This window comes from Argopecten irradians, chromosome 12 (genome assembly GCF_041381155.1).
Source record: "Argopecten irradians isolate NY chromosome 12, Ai_NY, whole genome shotgun sequence".
Classification (NCBI taxonomy): Eukaryota; Metazoa; Mollusca; class Bivalvia; order Pectinida; family Pectinidae; genus Argopecten; species Argopecten irradians.
In genome coordinates this window covers 23,796,006-23,815,867 of record NC_091145.1, presented here as the reverse complement: position 1 = coordinate 23,815,867, position 19,862 = coordinate 23,796,006, and the positions used below count along the sequence as shown (strand labels likewise).

The window sequence follows — 19,862 nt, the reverse complement described above, 5'->3', positions numbered from 1 at the left end:
GTACCAGTGTCTATCTAATTACAGTAGTAAATTACAAAATTATGGGGGGCGATGCCTCCATCTAATTCTGAAACATCTTTTATAAATTCTTGATACATATCACATGCTACACACAGGTACACATGATATTTCAAAATATTTTCTCAGTGAAAAAATATGCTACATTAAATTAGTTGGTACAATATACTTCAATTATAGATTCAGAAGTTTACGACACACACAAAAATCACAAGTCACAGTGATTCTCACAACACAACAAATATAACATTATATATACAGCGAAAAAAAAGAATATGTAAATAAACACAGAAGTTTTAAAAACGAAATCCAATCGAAGCAAATTAAAATATAAAACACTAGCAAGCGCATGATGGTTACAATGCAACAGACACAGCTGGGAGAAAGCGCAATGATATGACCCTGTAAATAAATTATGTTCCAGTCGTCCGTCTGTTCAGGTCTCTGTTATATATTAAAATCTTATTCTTCCTTAGGCAGACTGTCAGGACATATATAAATAATTAAACCCCAATACAAGCAGAACTATCTGTTTGATTTCTATATTTTTCCCTCAACTACTTTAATATTTGATATTTATAAATGTTTTTTTCTTAGTTTAGTAATGAAGTTTAAACATAGATATAACAAGGTTATTGACCAGGGACATACACTAACCTAAACAAAAAAGCAACATTTTGTAGTCTTTATTTACCTGAACTGATCATGTAATCCATTTAAATTCATATTTCAGTAAGTGGTTTAAAAGTTGATTTTTTTTCTGAAAGAGTTACCCCCCTTACATCTTTAGCAACATGCTGTCGTGCAAAAGTAAAGTAAATTTTTGTAAGAATAATTGCTATAAACATAATATAGGCAAAATCTGGTTAAAAGCAAAATGCACAGGAACCAATTGAGAACCAAACATGACTTAATAGCTGGCAGAACAGAAAGTGAAGATATCAGATTTGTACTTTCAAGACTCAAATAGAAATTGTTTTACTTTATTTTCCATTCATATTGACCAAGCAAACAATTAAAAAGAATGTATTTATATATTACCACTATAATCAAAACATAAGATCGGTTCTGATGGGAAGAAGAAAGCTGGTGTTTGATTGGCTGGACCTTGCAATGGTGGCCGACCAAAATCAGCACGATGTAAGCCCGCTTTTGAATCATACTTACTGTGTCGTAGGGTCAGAAATGGCGTTGGAAAGGTCATCAAATTCCTCGGGCGGTTCTCTAATGGCGTCCTCATAAAGGTTAAAGCTGCTGAGCGTATGTACAATGCTACAAAAGACAACACGCCAGCATACATACACATGCACTATCTACAAGGATGGCGATGTTGGGGATATTATAAGGTAGAGGGTCAGTATATAGGTTTCCATCACCTTCGGTTTCTAGTTCTGATTTTTCATTTTAAAGTGCTTTCAATGAAAAATACCTCTCAGACTTGCAAAACAAAAAATTATAAATGACAAACCCAATGAAATTTTGAAGAAAAAAAAAGAACAATATATCAACAAACGTTAAAAAGAAAAATAACTACATACTTTAGCAAATGTGTAAATATATATATTCTTAATATCTTATATTGATGGGAGTTATCTGCCCTTAGACCAACAAAAGGTTGGGAATATAAAAAGTTTCCTACACTTATACCAACTACAAGGTTAGTTATTTCTACAGGTATAACATGTAAAAGTTCTTTTTATGTTTGTCCTTTATCAAACTAAATTATAGAAATTGTACAATATAGCTCAGAATATAACACCTCGCTTGGAGACATAGCATATATTATGGTGGCTCCATTGTGGTTAAACAAAGTTTTGAGGAATAGTTTTCTAGCTGACAAAGAAAGCTTCGGTATATAACTGGGATCATAGACTGAGAGTTATCTCCCTTACCCCACGTTAAACAAATGAGGATGAAGTTAAGATACGCAATGATATATGACAAGCCTTATTAGCAAACAACACCGAGCTTTAAAAACCCAGACACAAGCAAATGCAGGTTTTCCATGATCCTAGTTGTTAGAACAAAAGATTAAACAAGACTGCCTGTAGGATAAACCCTGTGTATTATAGCCTATGTAACTTAGGAAAGATCAATTTTACATTTATAAAAGCAGAAGTGTAAGACAGAATATTTCAAAATTATGAATTTTAAGCAGCAACTGAAAATACTTGAAGTACAACTTCTAACACAAAATAATATTTCATAAGAAGCTTTGAGACATTTGAATCAGACGTACAACATCTAGCTATTCTTTAATCACTGGTTAACACAGTTTGTGTAGTAGGATTTCGGATTATATACTGGACACAATCAAATAAAACTACACTCTATAATATGGAGAAAACACCAAAATAAAAAGAAAACAGCAGGCAATGGATATATACATGCCAACACCAAGTCAGGCAGTGTTTGTCAGAAAAAAAAAAATCACAAAAAATACAACAGCTTTTCTTTTCATGAGAGTTGTCTCCCATGTACCACATGTTTTTTCAGATTCTATCGGATTAACTTACCGTTTGGGGTCGTGGACTTCTATCGAAAATTTCTTATCTCTGTAGTACAGATTTTCTAAAAGTTTCCACGTAAATATCTGAAAAGACAAACATATAATATTCCTATTAAAATCAAATTATGAAAAACATTTCACACCGTAACATTCGTATGTAATTGTTAAGTGTTCCCATGCAATGAAATAGACTCCTTTTACCAATTTAAAAGAGATCGAGGACACAAATCATGTAAGGTTCAATAGGTCAACATGCTCAAGTCTAAATGAAGTTTCTTCTAGAACTTTCCACTATCACTATATCACAGAGGGACCAAAAACAGTGATAATTTATCCATTGCCTTAACTATCTAACAAACCAAATTACATAAGGACATTATGTTGTTATGCCTATAACCCATCACTGTTTGAGACCACAAATGAACTTACTGATGACCCGACATTTATTGGTGACCTTGTCCATCTTTACTGTATGGCGACCTAACACTTACCAACAACTATTGACAACTTTTCACTTACTGAAGACCTGATAGTGTAAGACCGACAACCTAATAGTGTAATACTGTGAGGTGCACTTATTTTGTACTTGGACCACCGAGTCTTGTTTTTGGTAAACACATACACAACCCTCTGGATCTTCAATCTACCTCAATCACCAACTATTACACTAAATAGACGTTATATGCACCACTTAATGCAGAGTTCCTGTGCCATCACTTGTCTTTTCTTTGATTGCCCTCGTGCTATTTCCATGTATATTAGGCACTGATGGAGAAATGATGTAGTGAGGTAACCTATATTTCAGTCTACCTCGATTAAAGAACAGAAAAACCTAAATTTTTGTTTACCTTGTTCAACAGACAAACTTGAATGTAGATTTCTACATTAGGAAGCCCTCATCTAGCCCTCACTCGCCACTATTCACAATACAACTCTTAACAAACGTTGCTTTTCATAATGTAGACATCAAAGTGCTTGTACCAAGCATTACACTTCATATTACTACACATCAGATAAATCAATACCATCCATTTTTAAACAGTTTAGTTTAAATTGAAAAGCTTGATAAACTACCATTCAGTACTGTGAAATTTGCAAAGACGACAAACTATTGATTTTTTAATGAGAATTTTTCTTCGGTTATTTTTATTTCAGACATCTCATCATTCTTAGCTCTAAATTTCTTTTTATACAGATTTGATCTGAACCTGACAGGATATTATTCTCACCAACACTAAACATTAGCTTGTCATACTATCCTTATACACATCTACCTTAACTGTAACTTTTACTCTAGAATTACAGCGACAAACGTCCCTAGTGTATTTCTTACATAACTTCCTATACTATTACATCAGGTATCAAAGTGGATAGATCCTGTTGTGTCTGTAGATGCTGTGGTGAATTACTCAGGAAAATAAACAGCAGATAGACATGACTGGCATTAGAACTTTCTCTACCAACAGTTACAGTGACGTAAAGGTTTGTTTTTGCTGGCTGTGGGGATTAAAGTGGAAAAGATCTAAGTCGACGCTGCCGACATCGGCTGGTTTCAATCATCAAGATAAACAGTTTACTGGAAATTCAGCATCGAAACATACATTTATGTGAAATCCTGCATGTTTAACAAGGCCTTTGTATAACTTTCTATTTTGGAACATGCTTTAAAGATTTCATTTCGTCCAATCTTAGAGATCAAGATGTTTGTTTTACAGGGTGTGTGGCCATACATATTGGTAAAGATTACAAGTGATGTAGAGTTTGTATAACTATAACAATTATATACGTCTGGTACCCGGTAGGGCTGTACATCACATGAACAAACCTAACAACATAGGTAAGGACCACTGATGATATATACCTTTACTTGATAGACACACCAATTACAGTTTACACAGACACTATAAACAAAGAATATTGAATGTAGCATTTATGTTTCTTACCTTGTAGCTCCCTTTTGATTAAGATTTTTATATCTCGCAAAACATTTCATAAAACATGCACCAAAATATTTCAATGACATAACAACTTTTTTCATAATGAATTTTAAAATGATTTTGATTTACTGCCAATTCAAAAGCGAAACCAACAGTAAGACAATAAGACTTTATTTCATTTCTATCTAAGGTATTTAAGAAAATACTAAGGATATGGTTATAGTGAAACCCTAGTGGGCCAACACCCAGGGGAGACAACTCACCTTTCTTGGTGTGGTTTTGTCTGTCTTATCAAATACAGATATACCCTTGTGGCTTGCTCCCAACCACCAAGGAATCTCCTTTTTATCCTGAAACACACAAAAACACATAATCTTAAATATAAAACAACAAGATACTTTTAGAAAATGTATTATTCATTGTAGAATGCATCAGACATTAACCTTTAGATTTAGGAAGACGATACAAACATCTCAGCTACTCCAGGCTAACAGTGTATTGGCCTTCTATGGTTAATACCTTAGTACAAACTCTAGAACTTATTGATATACACATGCTTGACGTTTCATCCTTACACTAAATATTTGTTCACCTTTGTTATCCACTTGTGTGAGGCAGACCAGCAGATTTACACCTAGTGATCTGAATTATTTACAGGTGATTTTGTAGAATGTTTAGTGGTATACTCCTGGGTACATAAACCTGATCTGTTTGTAGCCAGGAGCTATAACATTACCATGGTAACTATCCTTTTCCTTAATTACATCATACAGACATACACGATTTAAAACCCCTGAAATTTAATGAAAATGGATTTCTATCATGAGAGTACAACATTTCATTTGAGAAACCCGAATATGGTGAACTATAAAACAGGGCAATTGATAGGAGTCTGTCTAATGTTCAGTAGTATCCCTGTACACTTAATGGCTCACTGTGGAGCAGGGGAACCCTGATCCTCCACTGAATCAAAGCTAGTATTACAGACCCTCTATTGGTAAGGTGGCCTGAGTATAGAACATCAGATGATTCATAAACACTTGTAAAACATAAATGTCCTGCACATAACTTCTGCCGCATTACACAATAACTCGGTCTGTATTAGAAATGTCAGTCTGATCATTGCAGGGAACACCCTGTACTGTGTGGAGGGATTTTACATGGATATGAAGCCACTCAATGATAGCCTATTACAGTGTCATCACACTGAAGCATCTAACGACAGAGGAACAGCTTATTGACATTAAGCGTCTTGTCGAAAGAGGAACATCTTATGGTCAGAGAAGCATCTGATCAACATACAAAGATATATTCCATCTCATTCACATTACAAAGACGATAGGTTAACATTTAACTTGGTAAGCTTATTGTCCTATTAAAAGCCATGTCTCAATGATGAAGGAAAACCAGAGCACCCAAAGAAAAAACCACCGGCCAGCTGTCAGTACCAGGCAACTGTCTCACATGTGATTCAAACTTGCAACTCAGAGGTGGAGGCCTCATGGTGATAGTTTGGATATCTTAACCACTCAGCCCCTATTACAAAGATTATAGGCTCATAAGTCTCTGAAACAAACATTAACAAAGATTTTAAGCTGAATATCAAAACTATTTAAACACCCACATCAAGTCTTTCTTGAAATGGTTAACAATTAAATTCCATTACTAAAGGACTAATAGGCAAGGATGATAGAAACAACAAAAGACACAGGGTACAAACTGGGGATGAGTATCAACACTACTACTCCATAATATTGATATACAAACTGTGAATATATCGGTTTCCTAAGCTATCTGTAATGGGTGGTGGTGAGGATGGGAGTACAAATGCTACAACTCCAAAACAAACATGATATGGAAAGCATAAACATATTTCAGTCCTTTCAGAACTTTGTGATGATATAAATGTAAATCTTTAGCCAACAAGCTTTGTACCTTTCCATGTCATCTAACTGTACGTGTACAATACTCCAGACAGAGCTACAACAATGGGATTATACTTTCCATTGTCAAGTAGCACATCCTGTGGTGAAAGGTTTCTGAGCTGGGGATTACAGTTTATATACAGGGCCTTACACATCAGACAGACATCTCACATCTACAGACACAGTACAGATAAGATCTGTGATGTGATAGGCAGTGAAGATGTGGAAAGGTGATCTGATTTATCCTCAAGTGACCAGGAGATGTCAGATAAGGAAGGGAGGTGGGGAGGGAGGGGGAGTTGTTTCTCTCATAAAATCTCAGCATCATACCCAGGGGATGTGCCAACTCCATTCCTGTTCCTCTTCTATCAATACCTACTTATTAAATGCAGTTAGGATGATATCATCTATGGAGGTGTCATTGACACCCCTTCCATTCTACCTCAACCCAAACAGGTACACATTTCCCAGATCATGTTACAATGTAACAAGCTACATAGGCCATCACATTAAGGCAAAGGTCGGACAATCAAAGGTATCTAGTCATTCCACATACGGAAGATTGTGGATGGACTTTAATGTTTAATTGGATGGACTTGATCAGTTTATTGCCAAACAATTTTTCAGAAAACTTATTATTCAGACAAATTTTCAATTATGGTTTATCAAAACTATTTGAATTCAAAACATGTTCCAACAAAAACCTATGGAAGGGAATCCTTATCATTTCCATATTTTACAAATGAAAGCAAAACTAACATTATTAAATCAATATTAGACAAAGCCTTATAAATAACATCTTCAGGAACTGAGAAATAAGAGTAAGCAGAGAAGTCTTTGAGATAGCAGAGGGTCAGCCAAATGAACATATAATGAGAATTGTATATAATGTACCACTACACCACAGACAGGACTTCAGCTTCCTGAACCTCCTCCAGGATAAACAAGTTGGTTTTTATGTGTAGCTCACTAATTGAAAGTAAACATGCTGCATCCCTGGCGAGATGAAATGATACAGGTGTTGAGAGGAATTTGACAAGGCATCATATCATAACAGAGGAAGTGCATATGCAGACAGAATACAGACAACAGTCCGAGACAGAGCCTAGTAATATAGGCAGACAATAGTCCGTGACAGAGCCTAGTAATATAGGCAGACAACAGTCAGTGACAGAGCCTAGTAATATAGGCAGACAATAGTCAGTGACAGAGCCTAGTAATATAGGCAGACAACAGTCCGAGACAGAGCCTAGTAATATAGGCAGACAATAGTCAGTGACAGAGCCTAGTAATATAGGCAGACAACAGTCAGTGACAGAGCCTAATAATATAGGCAGACAACAGTCCGAGACAGAGCCTAGTAATATAGGCAGACAATAGTCAGTGACAGAGCCTAGCAATATAGGCAGACAACAGTCAGTGACAGAGCCTAATAATATAGGCAGACAACGGTCCGAGACAGAGCCTAGCAATATAGGCAAATAACAGTCAGTGACAGAGCCTCGCAATATAGACAGAAAACAGTCCGAGACAGAGCCTAGTAATATATGCAGACAACAGTCAGAGACAGAGTCTAGTAATATAGGCAGACAACAGTCCGAGACAGAGCCTAGCAATATAGGCAGACAACAGTCAGTGACAGAGCCTAGCAATATAGGCAGACAACAGTCAGCGACAGAGTCTAGCAATATAGGCAGACAACAGTCAGTGACAGAGTCTAGTAATATAGGCAGACAACAGTCAGCGACAGAGCCTAGTAATATAGGCAGACAATAGTCAGTGACAGAGCCTAATAATATAGGCAGACAACAGTCAGAGACAGAGTCTAGTAATATAGGCAGACAACAGTCAGTGACAGAGTCTAGTAATATAGGCAGACAACAGTCAGTGACAGAGTCTAGTAATATAGGCAGACAACAGTCCGAGACAGAGCCTAGCAATATAGGTAGACAACAGTCAGTGACAGAGTCTTGCAATATAAGCAGACAACAGTCAGTGACAGAGTCTAGCAATATAGGCAGACAACAGTCCGAGACAGAGCCTAGCAATATAGGCAAATAACAGTCAGTGACAGAGCCTCGCAATATAGACAGAAAACAGTCCGAGACAGAGCCTAGTGATATATGCAGACAACAGTCAGTGACAGAGTCTAGTAATATAGGCAGACAACAGTCCGAGACAGAGCCTAGCAATATAGGCAGACAACAGTCAGTGACAGAGTCTAGTAATATAAGCAGACAACAGTCAGTGACAGAGCCTAGCAATATAGGCAAATTCATGTAGTCAGTAAAACAATTATGACAGGAAACTGATAAATTAATACAAAACAGAACCTAGCAACCATGTAATTAAGGCAGTCAAGTATACAGTACAAAATTCTGAAGATTACTCACCTTTACTTCATAGTAATGAATTCCATAAGTTGGCAGTGCTTCCACAATGCTCATATAACTGTGAAGGGAAAACAGAATAAATATTATTTATAAAGACACTGTCCAGTCGTGATCCCTCTATCCATATATCTATCTTTTAAGGAGGAGATTTCCAATTATCCATGAAGGTTGAAGTAGACACATTCCTGATGTTTGACAGATTTCCTGTTCCTGGTTAATCCTATCCCGTGGTTTGAGAGTTATAATACCTAATATGACATAGCAGTATACTGAAGTCTACATTGATACATGTAAATATCATTATGAATCCGGAAAACTGTGACTATCACAGTGACACTTAAACAGGACAAGTGTATACTGTTGTTTTCACAGGTTGGCACTCCAATCTGTGATCAACAAATACTTAGTCTACATTTCATTACATGTGCAATACTTTCCCTCAGAGCACGTTTTTTTAAACATTTAAAAAGCAACAATGTTATTGTCCCAAAAGGGACATGAACTATTTAGCAACATGCTGCTACCCCCATCTGTAAGTTTAATCGTTTGTGAGAAATTACATCAATTTACACTGAACCCTGTTTCACCTGCATAGAGTAATCAGCCAAGTAAACATAGGCGTTTTCCCATACCTCGCTCCACTACCAACCATACATGCACAACATATTACTTTTTAATTGATTTAATTGCAAACTGACATTTTGAAATCTAGATACAGCAGTAGAAAATTGATCAGGATTATCTTCCCACCATACACGGGGAGACTGGGGACGGATTCGTCCCTATACACGGGGAAGATGGGTGGATTTGGCCAGAGGCCCATCTCTACAGTACAACAACATCACTGTTAACCAGGATTCAATAATGTGCACAAAATTGCAGAGTCATTTGATTTTATCATGTACACAATTTTAATTGATTTTGTATTGAATATTACCTCTGACTAAACGAAACAAGTTTGTATAATTATCCCTATAGGCACCCATTGATCACATATTGTTACTAAATCAGGAGAGTTAATCACATACTGATTTTTTTTCTTAAACAATTTGTGTAGTTTATCACACCCAGTTTTATTAATGCCTCGTTAACACATTCGCCCCTGAAGACACATTTAGACTCTCCTATCAATGACTAGAACAGTTCATTATGAAATTTCAGGGGTGAATGAGATTTGATGGCTGTAAGACTCTCCTATCAATGACTAGAACAGTTCATTATGAAATTTCAGGGGTGAATGAGATTTGATGGCTGTAAGACAAGTTTTCTGGATATGATGACTGCTTACATGAAAACATAGGTGACTTATTAAGAGGGTGAAGAGTTTCAGGCCAAGTTGAGACAGGAACACTAACATATATAATAGACTTGCCGACAGTCTCTAGAATATCAAAATTATCAATAAAATTTGACTTCATCAGTTTTGTCACAAACAAAGGAAATTCTGGTACTTGCCTACATCAGTTTGGTTAGAACCAGGTCTTATTCTCAGCTTCAAATTAACGGGAGATAATCTGGTAATAGAGGTTAAAGGGGGATGCAGATGATATAAGTACTTACTTGACAATAGACAGACCCCTGGAGGTATTGGCGAGTTTCCGGTAGTATTCTATCACCCGCTCTTCACTGTGAACAAAAATAAACGTCAATGTAATCATTGATAAAAGTAGAGATATATCAGTAAATTTTGCTGTATGAAATTTATTTTTCTATATAATAAATACATACATGCACTAAATAAGTCATGAGGTTTCTGTTCAAAACAGTTCCTTCTCAGGAAACCAGACATATATCCTTGACAACAATGGGTATTAGTGATGATGGAAGACTAGCCAGTGTAAAGGTGTGATACACATATCTCTCCTCCTACTCATGTCTACATATATTCTTCTTTACGATTCACAGCGCCATAAACTCCAAAAAATACCTTTTATCTGTTGTGGAAGCAGGATGCTAACTTTTTTTAGGTTGATTTTTACCCTAAAACAAAGCTTCCACAATAGTTAAGCATTGTCAATGCTCTGTACAACAGTATACCATTGTAATAGGTAGGATGTCGCATCAACTGCATTGGTATCAAAACTTAATACTTGCCTCAGCCGTTATAAAACAGCATGAAGTAGATAGGATTCCCAGTGACAAGATAAAACCAGACTGTGAATATTTTATGAAGTTTGAATGCAGTACTACCAGGCAATCACACAGATCTGCTGGTATAAGTGTTAGTAATCCACAGTAATCTGTCAAATTATTGCCCTATGATACCACAAAAATTGTGTGAAGCAGCACTACTACAGCTACGTCTAGAGCCTGTGTGATGTGTAATTCTGCTTCAAGAAATTACTACCAGGTACATGCAGCTATGTCTACAGCCTGTGTGATGTGTAATTCTGCTTCAAGAAATTACTACCAGGTACATGCAGCTATGTCTACAGCCTGTGTGATGTGTAATTCTGCTTCAAGAAATTACTACAAGGTACATGCAGCTACATCTACAGCCTGTGTGATGTGTAATTCTGCTTCAAGAAATTACTACCAGGTACATGCAGCTACACCTAGAGCCTGTGTAATATGTAAATCTGCCCTCTTAGAAATACTACAGCTACATGTAGAGCCTGTGTAATATGTAAATCTGCCCTCTTAGAAATACTACAGCTACGTCTAGAGCCTGTGTAATATGTAAATCTGCCCTCTTAGAAATACTACAGCTACGTCTCGAGCCTGTGTAATATGTAAATCTGCCCTCTTAGAAATACTACAGCTATGTCTAGAGCCTGTGTAATATGTAAATCTGCCCTCTTAGAAATACTACAGCTACGTCTAGAGCCTGTGTAATATGCAAATCTGCCCTCTTAGAAATACTACAGCTACGTCTAGAGCCTGTGTAATATGTCAATCTGCCCTCTTAGAATAATACTACTGCTACCTTTAAAGCCTGTGTGATAATGCCAGAATCTTTATTGCTTACATTTCACAGAAAGACAACAGTTTTGGTACCAAACCCTAGTGGCAGGAGACAAGCTCTGCCGTCTAAACGCTAAGATCAGTATTGTTTTTTTTGCCCACATGTCATCACACAGGGACAATGAAGTAACCAATTATCCAACTCCCCGCACGGCCATAAAACAATCGGACTTAGCTTTACACTAGTGAGCAGCTTCTACTGATCAATACTAGGTTTGATACGGTGCTGTGGAAGCTGATCGGTTAACATTATAGTTCTCACTAGATTTACAATTCACAGACATTTACATACATCAATGCTTAAAATATTTACACAAGGAAACAAACCTGATTGGCTTGTCCAGTCTTTAGGTATAAGTGGCCTCGAGGGAGTTTACTCACAAAGAATTAGATTGACACAAGACACACAATATCTTTACTGAGACTAAATCACTGTAATTAATTCATTTACATAACTTTTAAAAACTACTGTAAATCCTTTTAGAAGTAAATCTATCTGCTCATCCATACAGACAAACATGTCAGTGTTAGTTTACTTAACATCTAAGGAGACACTAACCAATCAGCATTATTCTAAAACTGACCCTGTCCACAACCAATCAGCTGTTTTTCCAATGAAAGACAATACCCAATCATAAAGCACTTTCTGCTTCAGCCATGAATCTGTCAGCCAATCAGACTTATTTGCCCAAAGACCAATCAGACATTTTGTCCACATAGACATTGATATTGAATGGTCATAATAAAAACAGATACATATTTAGTAAACATTTTTAGTTGTGCATGATCTTGCCAGTTAATATTTAGGACAAACTGATCTTGCTTACAGTATGGATCATTTATAGATCCAGTACATCAGTTCTGACCCTGCAGACAAATCTTTTATTGTTTGAATTTTCTATTTATAGACTAAGTACAATTCTTACTTAATGACCCAGTCAGCCAATCAGACATAAATTACTTGAGGTCAATAAGGTCCGGAAGTATGTGTTTACTGTGCTACACTCCATCAATTAGTGACGTTGGACAAAATCAATGACCAATACAATGACCAGTATCACTGAGCCACCAAAGAGTTCAGTTAGTACAAGTTTAAAATTCCTAAAACTCAAAGCACAAATCAAAGCACACAATTTTTCGTTTAACCTTACATGTCAGGAAAATAATATCTAAATTGCTGATGATTCCAAATTGGCAGGCAAACAAAATTATTTTCTACCTGGTACTAAGAAAATGTTGAGACAGAAGATTTCAGTATATGTAGCATTACATGAGGAGTATTGCTGATCAAAGCTGTAACATCTCTGACATTAAAAATTAAATTATTTTGTTTTGATGTCCAGTACTCACCCCTAAATGACTACACTCAGTAGTTGGTACAAGTTAACACATGATCAACCCTCCTTATAATGACATTGCATACTAAACATAATGAAACAACTATATCTAATTTACATATGTAACTGTCATGTACATACCTGTAAAGTACAAGCCTATAAATACTGGTAATCGCGTGCTGATCTTGATCCTGCTACAGTGGAGATCAAGCACTGATTAATTAGCACTGTGAACATGATTATGTGTAGTTTAAACATCTATATCAGATCCATTATTTCATATAAGATACAACCAATTAATACACAAAGGATAACACAGTAATTTAACCTGAATTTTACAACATAAAATCCACACATACAACCATACACTTTGGATTGCTCCCCCTCCTCTCAACCTTTTAACAGGTTTTATTAACGCCTTAAAGAACTTTTCTATTACTGTTCTGTTAATTCTATATTCTTTCACAAACAATTCCAGAATTAAATAGATAGCTAGACTAATCTAAGAAATCTTAATTTGATGGCCATGACTCTGACAAGCTATGCAACATCCCTGTCCAGTCTGTAACAGTACCCATCTCCGGAGAGGTCAGAATAAAGACATGTCAGATGGTATTACTGTATACATACCCAAATCAATACGATTCACAAGCCAGAATTCAATTGTCCAACTTTCCACCTTTACACAGTAACATAATATATAATCTCCAGAGAAATGTTAGGCCACACCAATTTGGCCAGTCTTCCTCCGTAGGTAACTGTCCAGAATATAAAGCATCTCTTCGTCCCTCCACACCACACCGGCTAATTTGCCTGACTAACTGTGCAGGGAAAGAAATCTAATCTGTATAGATACCTCACACTAGGGGTATACAGATAACCTATAAAAAATATCTCACCAAAACTAGGGAGCTTTTAAACTGCAGAGGTGCCTCCCCGAGGGAGTCAAGGTTGGCTGTTTTGATAACCTCACCCTAACAGCTATATCACAGGAAATACCGGTTTATATACATTTCAAAGGCACGAGGAGAGGATTAAGGCAGATTGTACCTTTCCAGGGAAGCATCTTTACAAGGCACACTTATCACAAGGATCAAGTACTCAGCCTCTCTGTGTAACAGCACACTTTAAACCTAGAAACTCCATCTTCACAACGAAAATACTTACGGCTTTCCATATTTTCGGTTCTTGTGATATTTTTTCCTTGGATGAAGCCCCATAAAACCGTTTATGATTCTAGATAAGCCACGTGTGTAATTCCATGATTCAATAACGACTGACACTATTACAAGGGTCTAATTCTGATGGATTTCAAACATCTGCGAGATAATCTTGTCATTTTACTCCCAACACTTCTTACATGTTATCAGGTACTCTGACTTAAATGTATAACTGTAAATGTGACTGGTTGTGACAGTAGTGCAAGTGGATCTCAGGACTTGGGATTTAGTCAACTAAAGGACGCATACTGAACAACATTTACATCAATGTTACATCAGAAGATTTTTTGATCAATACTTGTTTCACAAGACATACGTAAGAATTATAGAAAATGTCTCAGTTTGACAAAGAAAAATGTTAAAACAGACTTAACAGAAGATATGTGGGGAGAGAGGGAAAGTGGAGTGTGAAGAGGGGGGGGGGCTGGAGTATGAGGAGGGAGAGGATTACATACCTGCCAACAAAAATCCCCTTAATATTAACAAGTCCCTGTAATGCACATTAAAACATCAATAACAAGAGTTTTGTATTATTCACACCAGCTACAAGTTTGTTAGCAGTCAGTCTTTGGTCAGTGGGGCCAGACAGCCAGCCTGATTGCCAGACAAAACACTGACCACAACCACGTAATATCAACACATAATCTGTAACAACAGTTACACCAGGGGGTTAATTAACTGGTCATATCAGGTACCTACATCAACTGATCAGTGCTGCCTTGGTCACCCACTGGTCACCAACTGGTCACTCATTGGTCAAAATGGTCAATACACTGGTCATCCAATGGTCAAATTACCAACCTGATTGGCCACATTGGACAGAGGTCAAATTCTTCCCCAATACATCTATAACAATATGTGTTTTGGGCAGACATTATTTACCTTTACATTATGAGACTGTCACAGGTAACAGGCTATAAGTAATAACAGTAAGTATAATGTGAATGGTTGGTGTTATTAGCACAGCCAGTGGGCAAGTTACACAATACGAATTACAACACCTGAATTACATCTACAGGTGTAAAGGAAGGATTGTGGACAAAGGACACTACAACTTCAAGGGGAAAATGTAAGATAATAAAAACATTCATTTATAAGCTTGCATGCTACCTAAATCAACACCTAATATCCAAATGTCATTATCATTATCAGCTAAGAGGTGTAGATTATTATATAATCTGAACCCCCACAGCCTCCAATGCTGCTCTACTTTTCTACCTTCACTATCAGTCTATAAGATAATGGAATTTGGTTCCACTAATGGTACCAGGGCAGCACTTTCACCTGACACCAGCACCTAGCAGAGGATACATCACATCTTGAGGAGACAAATTCTGTGTGAAAAATTGGAGACAGTCTGACGAATTATAAAAGACAATATGGTGCCACAAGGCCCCGAGACAATTAAAGATGGGGAAAAGAGCAAAACGAGCTCACTAAATCACTTGGTGACTCGGTGACTCAATCACAGGGTTATATAATTATAAGACTGAGGTGCCAATACCTGGCTCCTCGTCCCATTACATACTGTAGTTGCTGTGACTAACAAATCGTCGTTAATTCTAATATCAAATCCTTATAGGGAAATCTCGTAAACATTAACAAAATTCTGTGAAAATTGATTCCCTTGTCAATACAGTTTTGAGGTAAAACATTTTAACCTATACAATTTCAACAAAATTTTAGAAATATTAATTAAATTAAATATTACCCATATACCTTTAAATGTGATAATGGGAACTTCCAGTTCTAGCACTGGAAGACTTAAAATGTGTTTTAGGTGAGAACATATCAAACAGAAGTTTTGACTAGGATTAACCGACTTGAAGTAAACCTCAAAATACTACCTAGACCATAAACACACGAATCAATACTACCTAGACCATAAACACACGAATCAATCGTACAGGCCCTTAGTCCAACGATCTTTGTCTTGGGCGTTTGTTCTGTGATACAGACGGAGCATATTTATCTGGGAAACACAGTAATACAGTATAGGTTTTACCCTGAAGACTCCTTAGAAAGTCTAATGGAACCTGACTGGATTGATCAAGCAGGGCACAAAACCTAATTACCTTGCATTACCTTGTGAACCAGCATATGGCTTAGGAATAATCAATGTTACGTAACACACAGATAATCTGCTCAAACTTATTGGCAGGTCTATCCTGGAATGGCCAGTCCAGGCATCTCGGAATGGAAAATATTCCATCAACCGATCCGAAGAATCTATAACCTGATAGATTCAGCAGTATCACATTTACATTTACACAGAAGATAGATTAGAAGCTTTTTATAACCAGTTCTACATTTCTATATAAGGAAGGGGGTCTTGGTCTCGCTGAATCTGGGATGAAGGCATTTTTAACCAGTAACACACATTAACCCATATCAAATGGACAGCGTCTGTGCATCCATCTTAATAATTTTGTATCAGTTGAAGTGCTCCATCCTTGGTTTATGAGAAATAGATTCATATTTGTCTGGATTTGTACAAAGAAGTTTCAATTAGGCTGTCCTACACAGACCTTGCTGAAGGTCAACTATCCAGAGTCCTATGATAGCATCTCTGTGTAAATATCCCTAAGACCATTTTGACAAATATCTAACGATAATACAGTCACATTACTTTTCTAGTAAGATATCATGTATATTTGTCTGTGACAGACAGACGCTATTTTCCGACTACTGCGTTTTCTTCATTATTACATTGTCATTGTCAATAAAATCAGAAAGAACTATACCATAGATGTGATAAGTATATAGACTTACAAATGAAACAGCCAACATGGCAGCAGGGACACAGACCGATATCTATAATATGGCAGGAAGCAGTAAGACCTTCCATACATTATGTCTCCAACTACAGCTAGTCTACCTATAGTGTCCCCATAATATATAGAAAATTGCAGTCACTCTTTATCGAACATCCTCCTCATATTTTCTTCAAAATCATGATCAACCAACTCTATCGTCATGGAAACATCCAGTCCGCATTACAATGCATACAGACTTCAATGAGACGAATACTGAAAACGAAATTTAACAATTTTGGTTCATTTCCTGTGGCCCATAAAGCGTTATTACATGACGGCTTTTTCCTGACGGCTGTATAAGATTGGACAGTATAGCCTGGTTTCTATAACGATGACTATACAGACAACAGATCCTCTGATGAATCGCCTCACCAGATGGTGCAGTTTAATTGTAAAATGCATTTCCTCTTACTGTATTGTTGTTAGCGTAACATCACATGGTGTTTATGGAACAATTCAGACAGTTATCAGAATCTCTGAAGACTACAGACCGGCAGTAAAACGTTACGTAATGTAAGGTCTGGCTAAACAGGATAGTTAAGTATAAGGTTTTATTACGTGTTGTGTGAGTAATTACTACTATGTTACAGATATGTAGACAAATTACCATTATTAACGGTATCCATTACTGGCTGCCAATGATAAACAAATTGTTATGTGACATGGGCAGCTTTTTCACACTTTATCAGTGACACTAACAAACGCCAAAATTCGTAACTCTTGAAAACATCAAACCAAATTTCTCCACACAATTTTAAATAGGTTTTCTTTTTTATGGTAGAAGAGAGAATAAACCATACATATGAGACTTTCTGGACATTGTTTCTTTGTCCAAATTTATAAACTGGTATAAGAATTTTTTCAACATTTTAGCCCAAAAAATTCCTGCAAAAATTACACTGGTGCGAAATTTACGATGCTCATCATCAAGCTGACTTTAGTTACAGCAACACTTCAGCAAGTTAGTCAACTGACATTTTATATCTTTATATGATCTGAAATACATCATCCCAACTGTCTACCAGTGATATTTCTTGTCCAGAGTATATGTTAACATATATCCTTATTCCAATGTATCCAAACCTATGACATTTCATTAGTTTCCTAATTCAATATTCCACCGTAGATTCCCTGCCCACTACCATTGTGATTTACCTATATGAGATGACACAGTGATTTGTTTTGACGGCTGTGAATATAACTGATATGTTACGATGACAGACAGGGCATTACTAGATTGTTGGTCTTCATTAATGATTCATACAAGATAATTAAAACTTAAACAGAATGTGTTTGATGTAGAGCACCGATCAAACTTCTCCCCAGACAAAACGCTAGACAATTTCATCTCCAATTAGATTGGAATCGATGAATGATATCACACACACACACACAACAAAAATAACATTTCAGTAAGTGTCAAAAATACGACGGTTGTAATCAACCCGTAAAATTAATATCATATGGTGTGTTTGTCACTGTTGTCAGAACCATGTCAGGATCAATTTTCCATTTCTTTCAGTTTAAATTTTATTTCAAACAAGAGGCCCAAGCCAGAGGGCTTAACCATGTAGGAAATTAAATTAGATATCATGTCATCGATAGCCTTCTTCAATTTGGGGATCAACCAGAGAATGTAACACCTACTTTGTCGATCCCCCATGTCAGGATCATCTAGGCAAGTTTTCAGCGCAAATCACATAGGCAGAACTTGAGAAGAAGTTCAAAATGTGTTTTTCAAGATGGCGCCTGTGGCGGGCCATCTTGGATTTCGAGGATCGGACCCGAAAAATAACAAACACTTTATGTCGGGCCAATGTCAGGATCATTTCATGCAAGTTTCAGCCAAATCGCACCGTTGTATAATTCGAGAAGAAGTTCAAAATGTGTTTTCAAGGTGGCCGTCTGTGGCGGCCATTCATGGATTTCGGATCGAACCCGAAAAAAATAACAACACTTTGTCGGGGGGACATCTCAGGATCATTTCAGGTAAGTTTCAGCCTCAATTCCCACTGTGTCCCCGAAACTTGAGAGAGAAGTTTCAAAATGTGAAAAGTAACAGCACGCGAGGACGGGGGCGCACGGCGCACGGCGCACGGCCCGGCGCACTGGGTCGCACGACGACGGACGAAACATGAATGAACTATAGGTCATCCTGACCCTTCGGTCAGATGACCTAATAAATGTTAATACAGAAATTTGAGAGTCGAAACTTTATGTTAATTAGTCAACATTGATTCATCTTTCATAATATTCTAAAAGCGATTCCTTATATCTAAAATATAGCAGAAATTCTTATCAATTTCATAGAACATTCCCACAATACATGTGTCAACATTTACACCTAAAACCCTTGGTGCCGAACATACAACATCACATCCTGTTTGTAATCTATTACTATCATCAATATCACCGTTACAAATTAGGTACGGATGGAGAATGTCCAGGCTGATTATGTAATCGTCTACCACACAACCATTGACCATGGGGCTAAGATACCGAGAATCACTAAAGTTAATGGATCACGATAAAAAAACAGGATGGCAGCACGCGACAAAATCAATACATTTCCATGGAAATCCTAACAGCACTCATTAATCATTGCCATTAAACTTAAAAATCGAAATATTTAAAAAAAAAAATTGACATTCGTTTTAATTAGGAGACATGTGTTCGATATTGATTTTGTAAAGAAAAATTGTGCATAATTTACCTGTGTCTTCAGCCTTTCATTAAAACAAAA

At 36.7% G+C, this 19,862-nt stretch overlaps 1 protein-coding gene across 8 annotated transcripts in view; it reads right to left on the bottom strand.

Moving 5' to 3' along the window:
- Positions 1 to 19,862, bottom strand: part of LOC138336353 (FERM domain-containing protein 4A-like) — a 114,783-nt gene that overhangs the window by 22,843 nt on the left and 72,078 nt on the right. For 7 of the 8 annotated variants that reach the window (XM_069285804.1, XM_069285796.1, XM_069285797.1 and 4 more), the window contains 5 exons: positions 10,343 to 10,408; positions 8,783 to 8,840; positions 4,728 to 4,814; positions 2,535 to 2,611; positions 1,186 to 1,290 (listed from right to left, as the gene is read on the bottom strand). In XM_069285804.1, coding sequence (XP_069141905.1) covers positions 1,186 to 1,290; positions 2,535 to 2,611; positions 4,728 to 4,814; positions 8,783 to 8,840; positions 10,343 to 10,408 — 393 coding nt within the window. The remainder of the gene's footprint in view (positions 1 to 1,185; positions 1,291 to 2,534; positions 2,612 to 4,727; positions 4,815 to 8,782; positions 8,841 to 10,342; positions 10,409 to 19,862) is intronic. The other variant, XM_069285800.1, reaches the window with a different exon arrangement.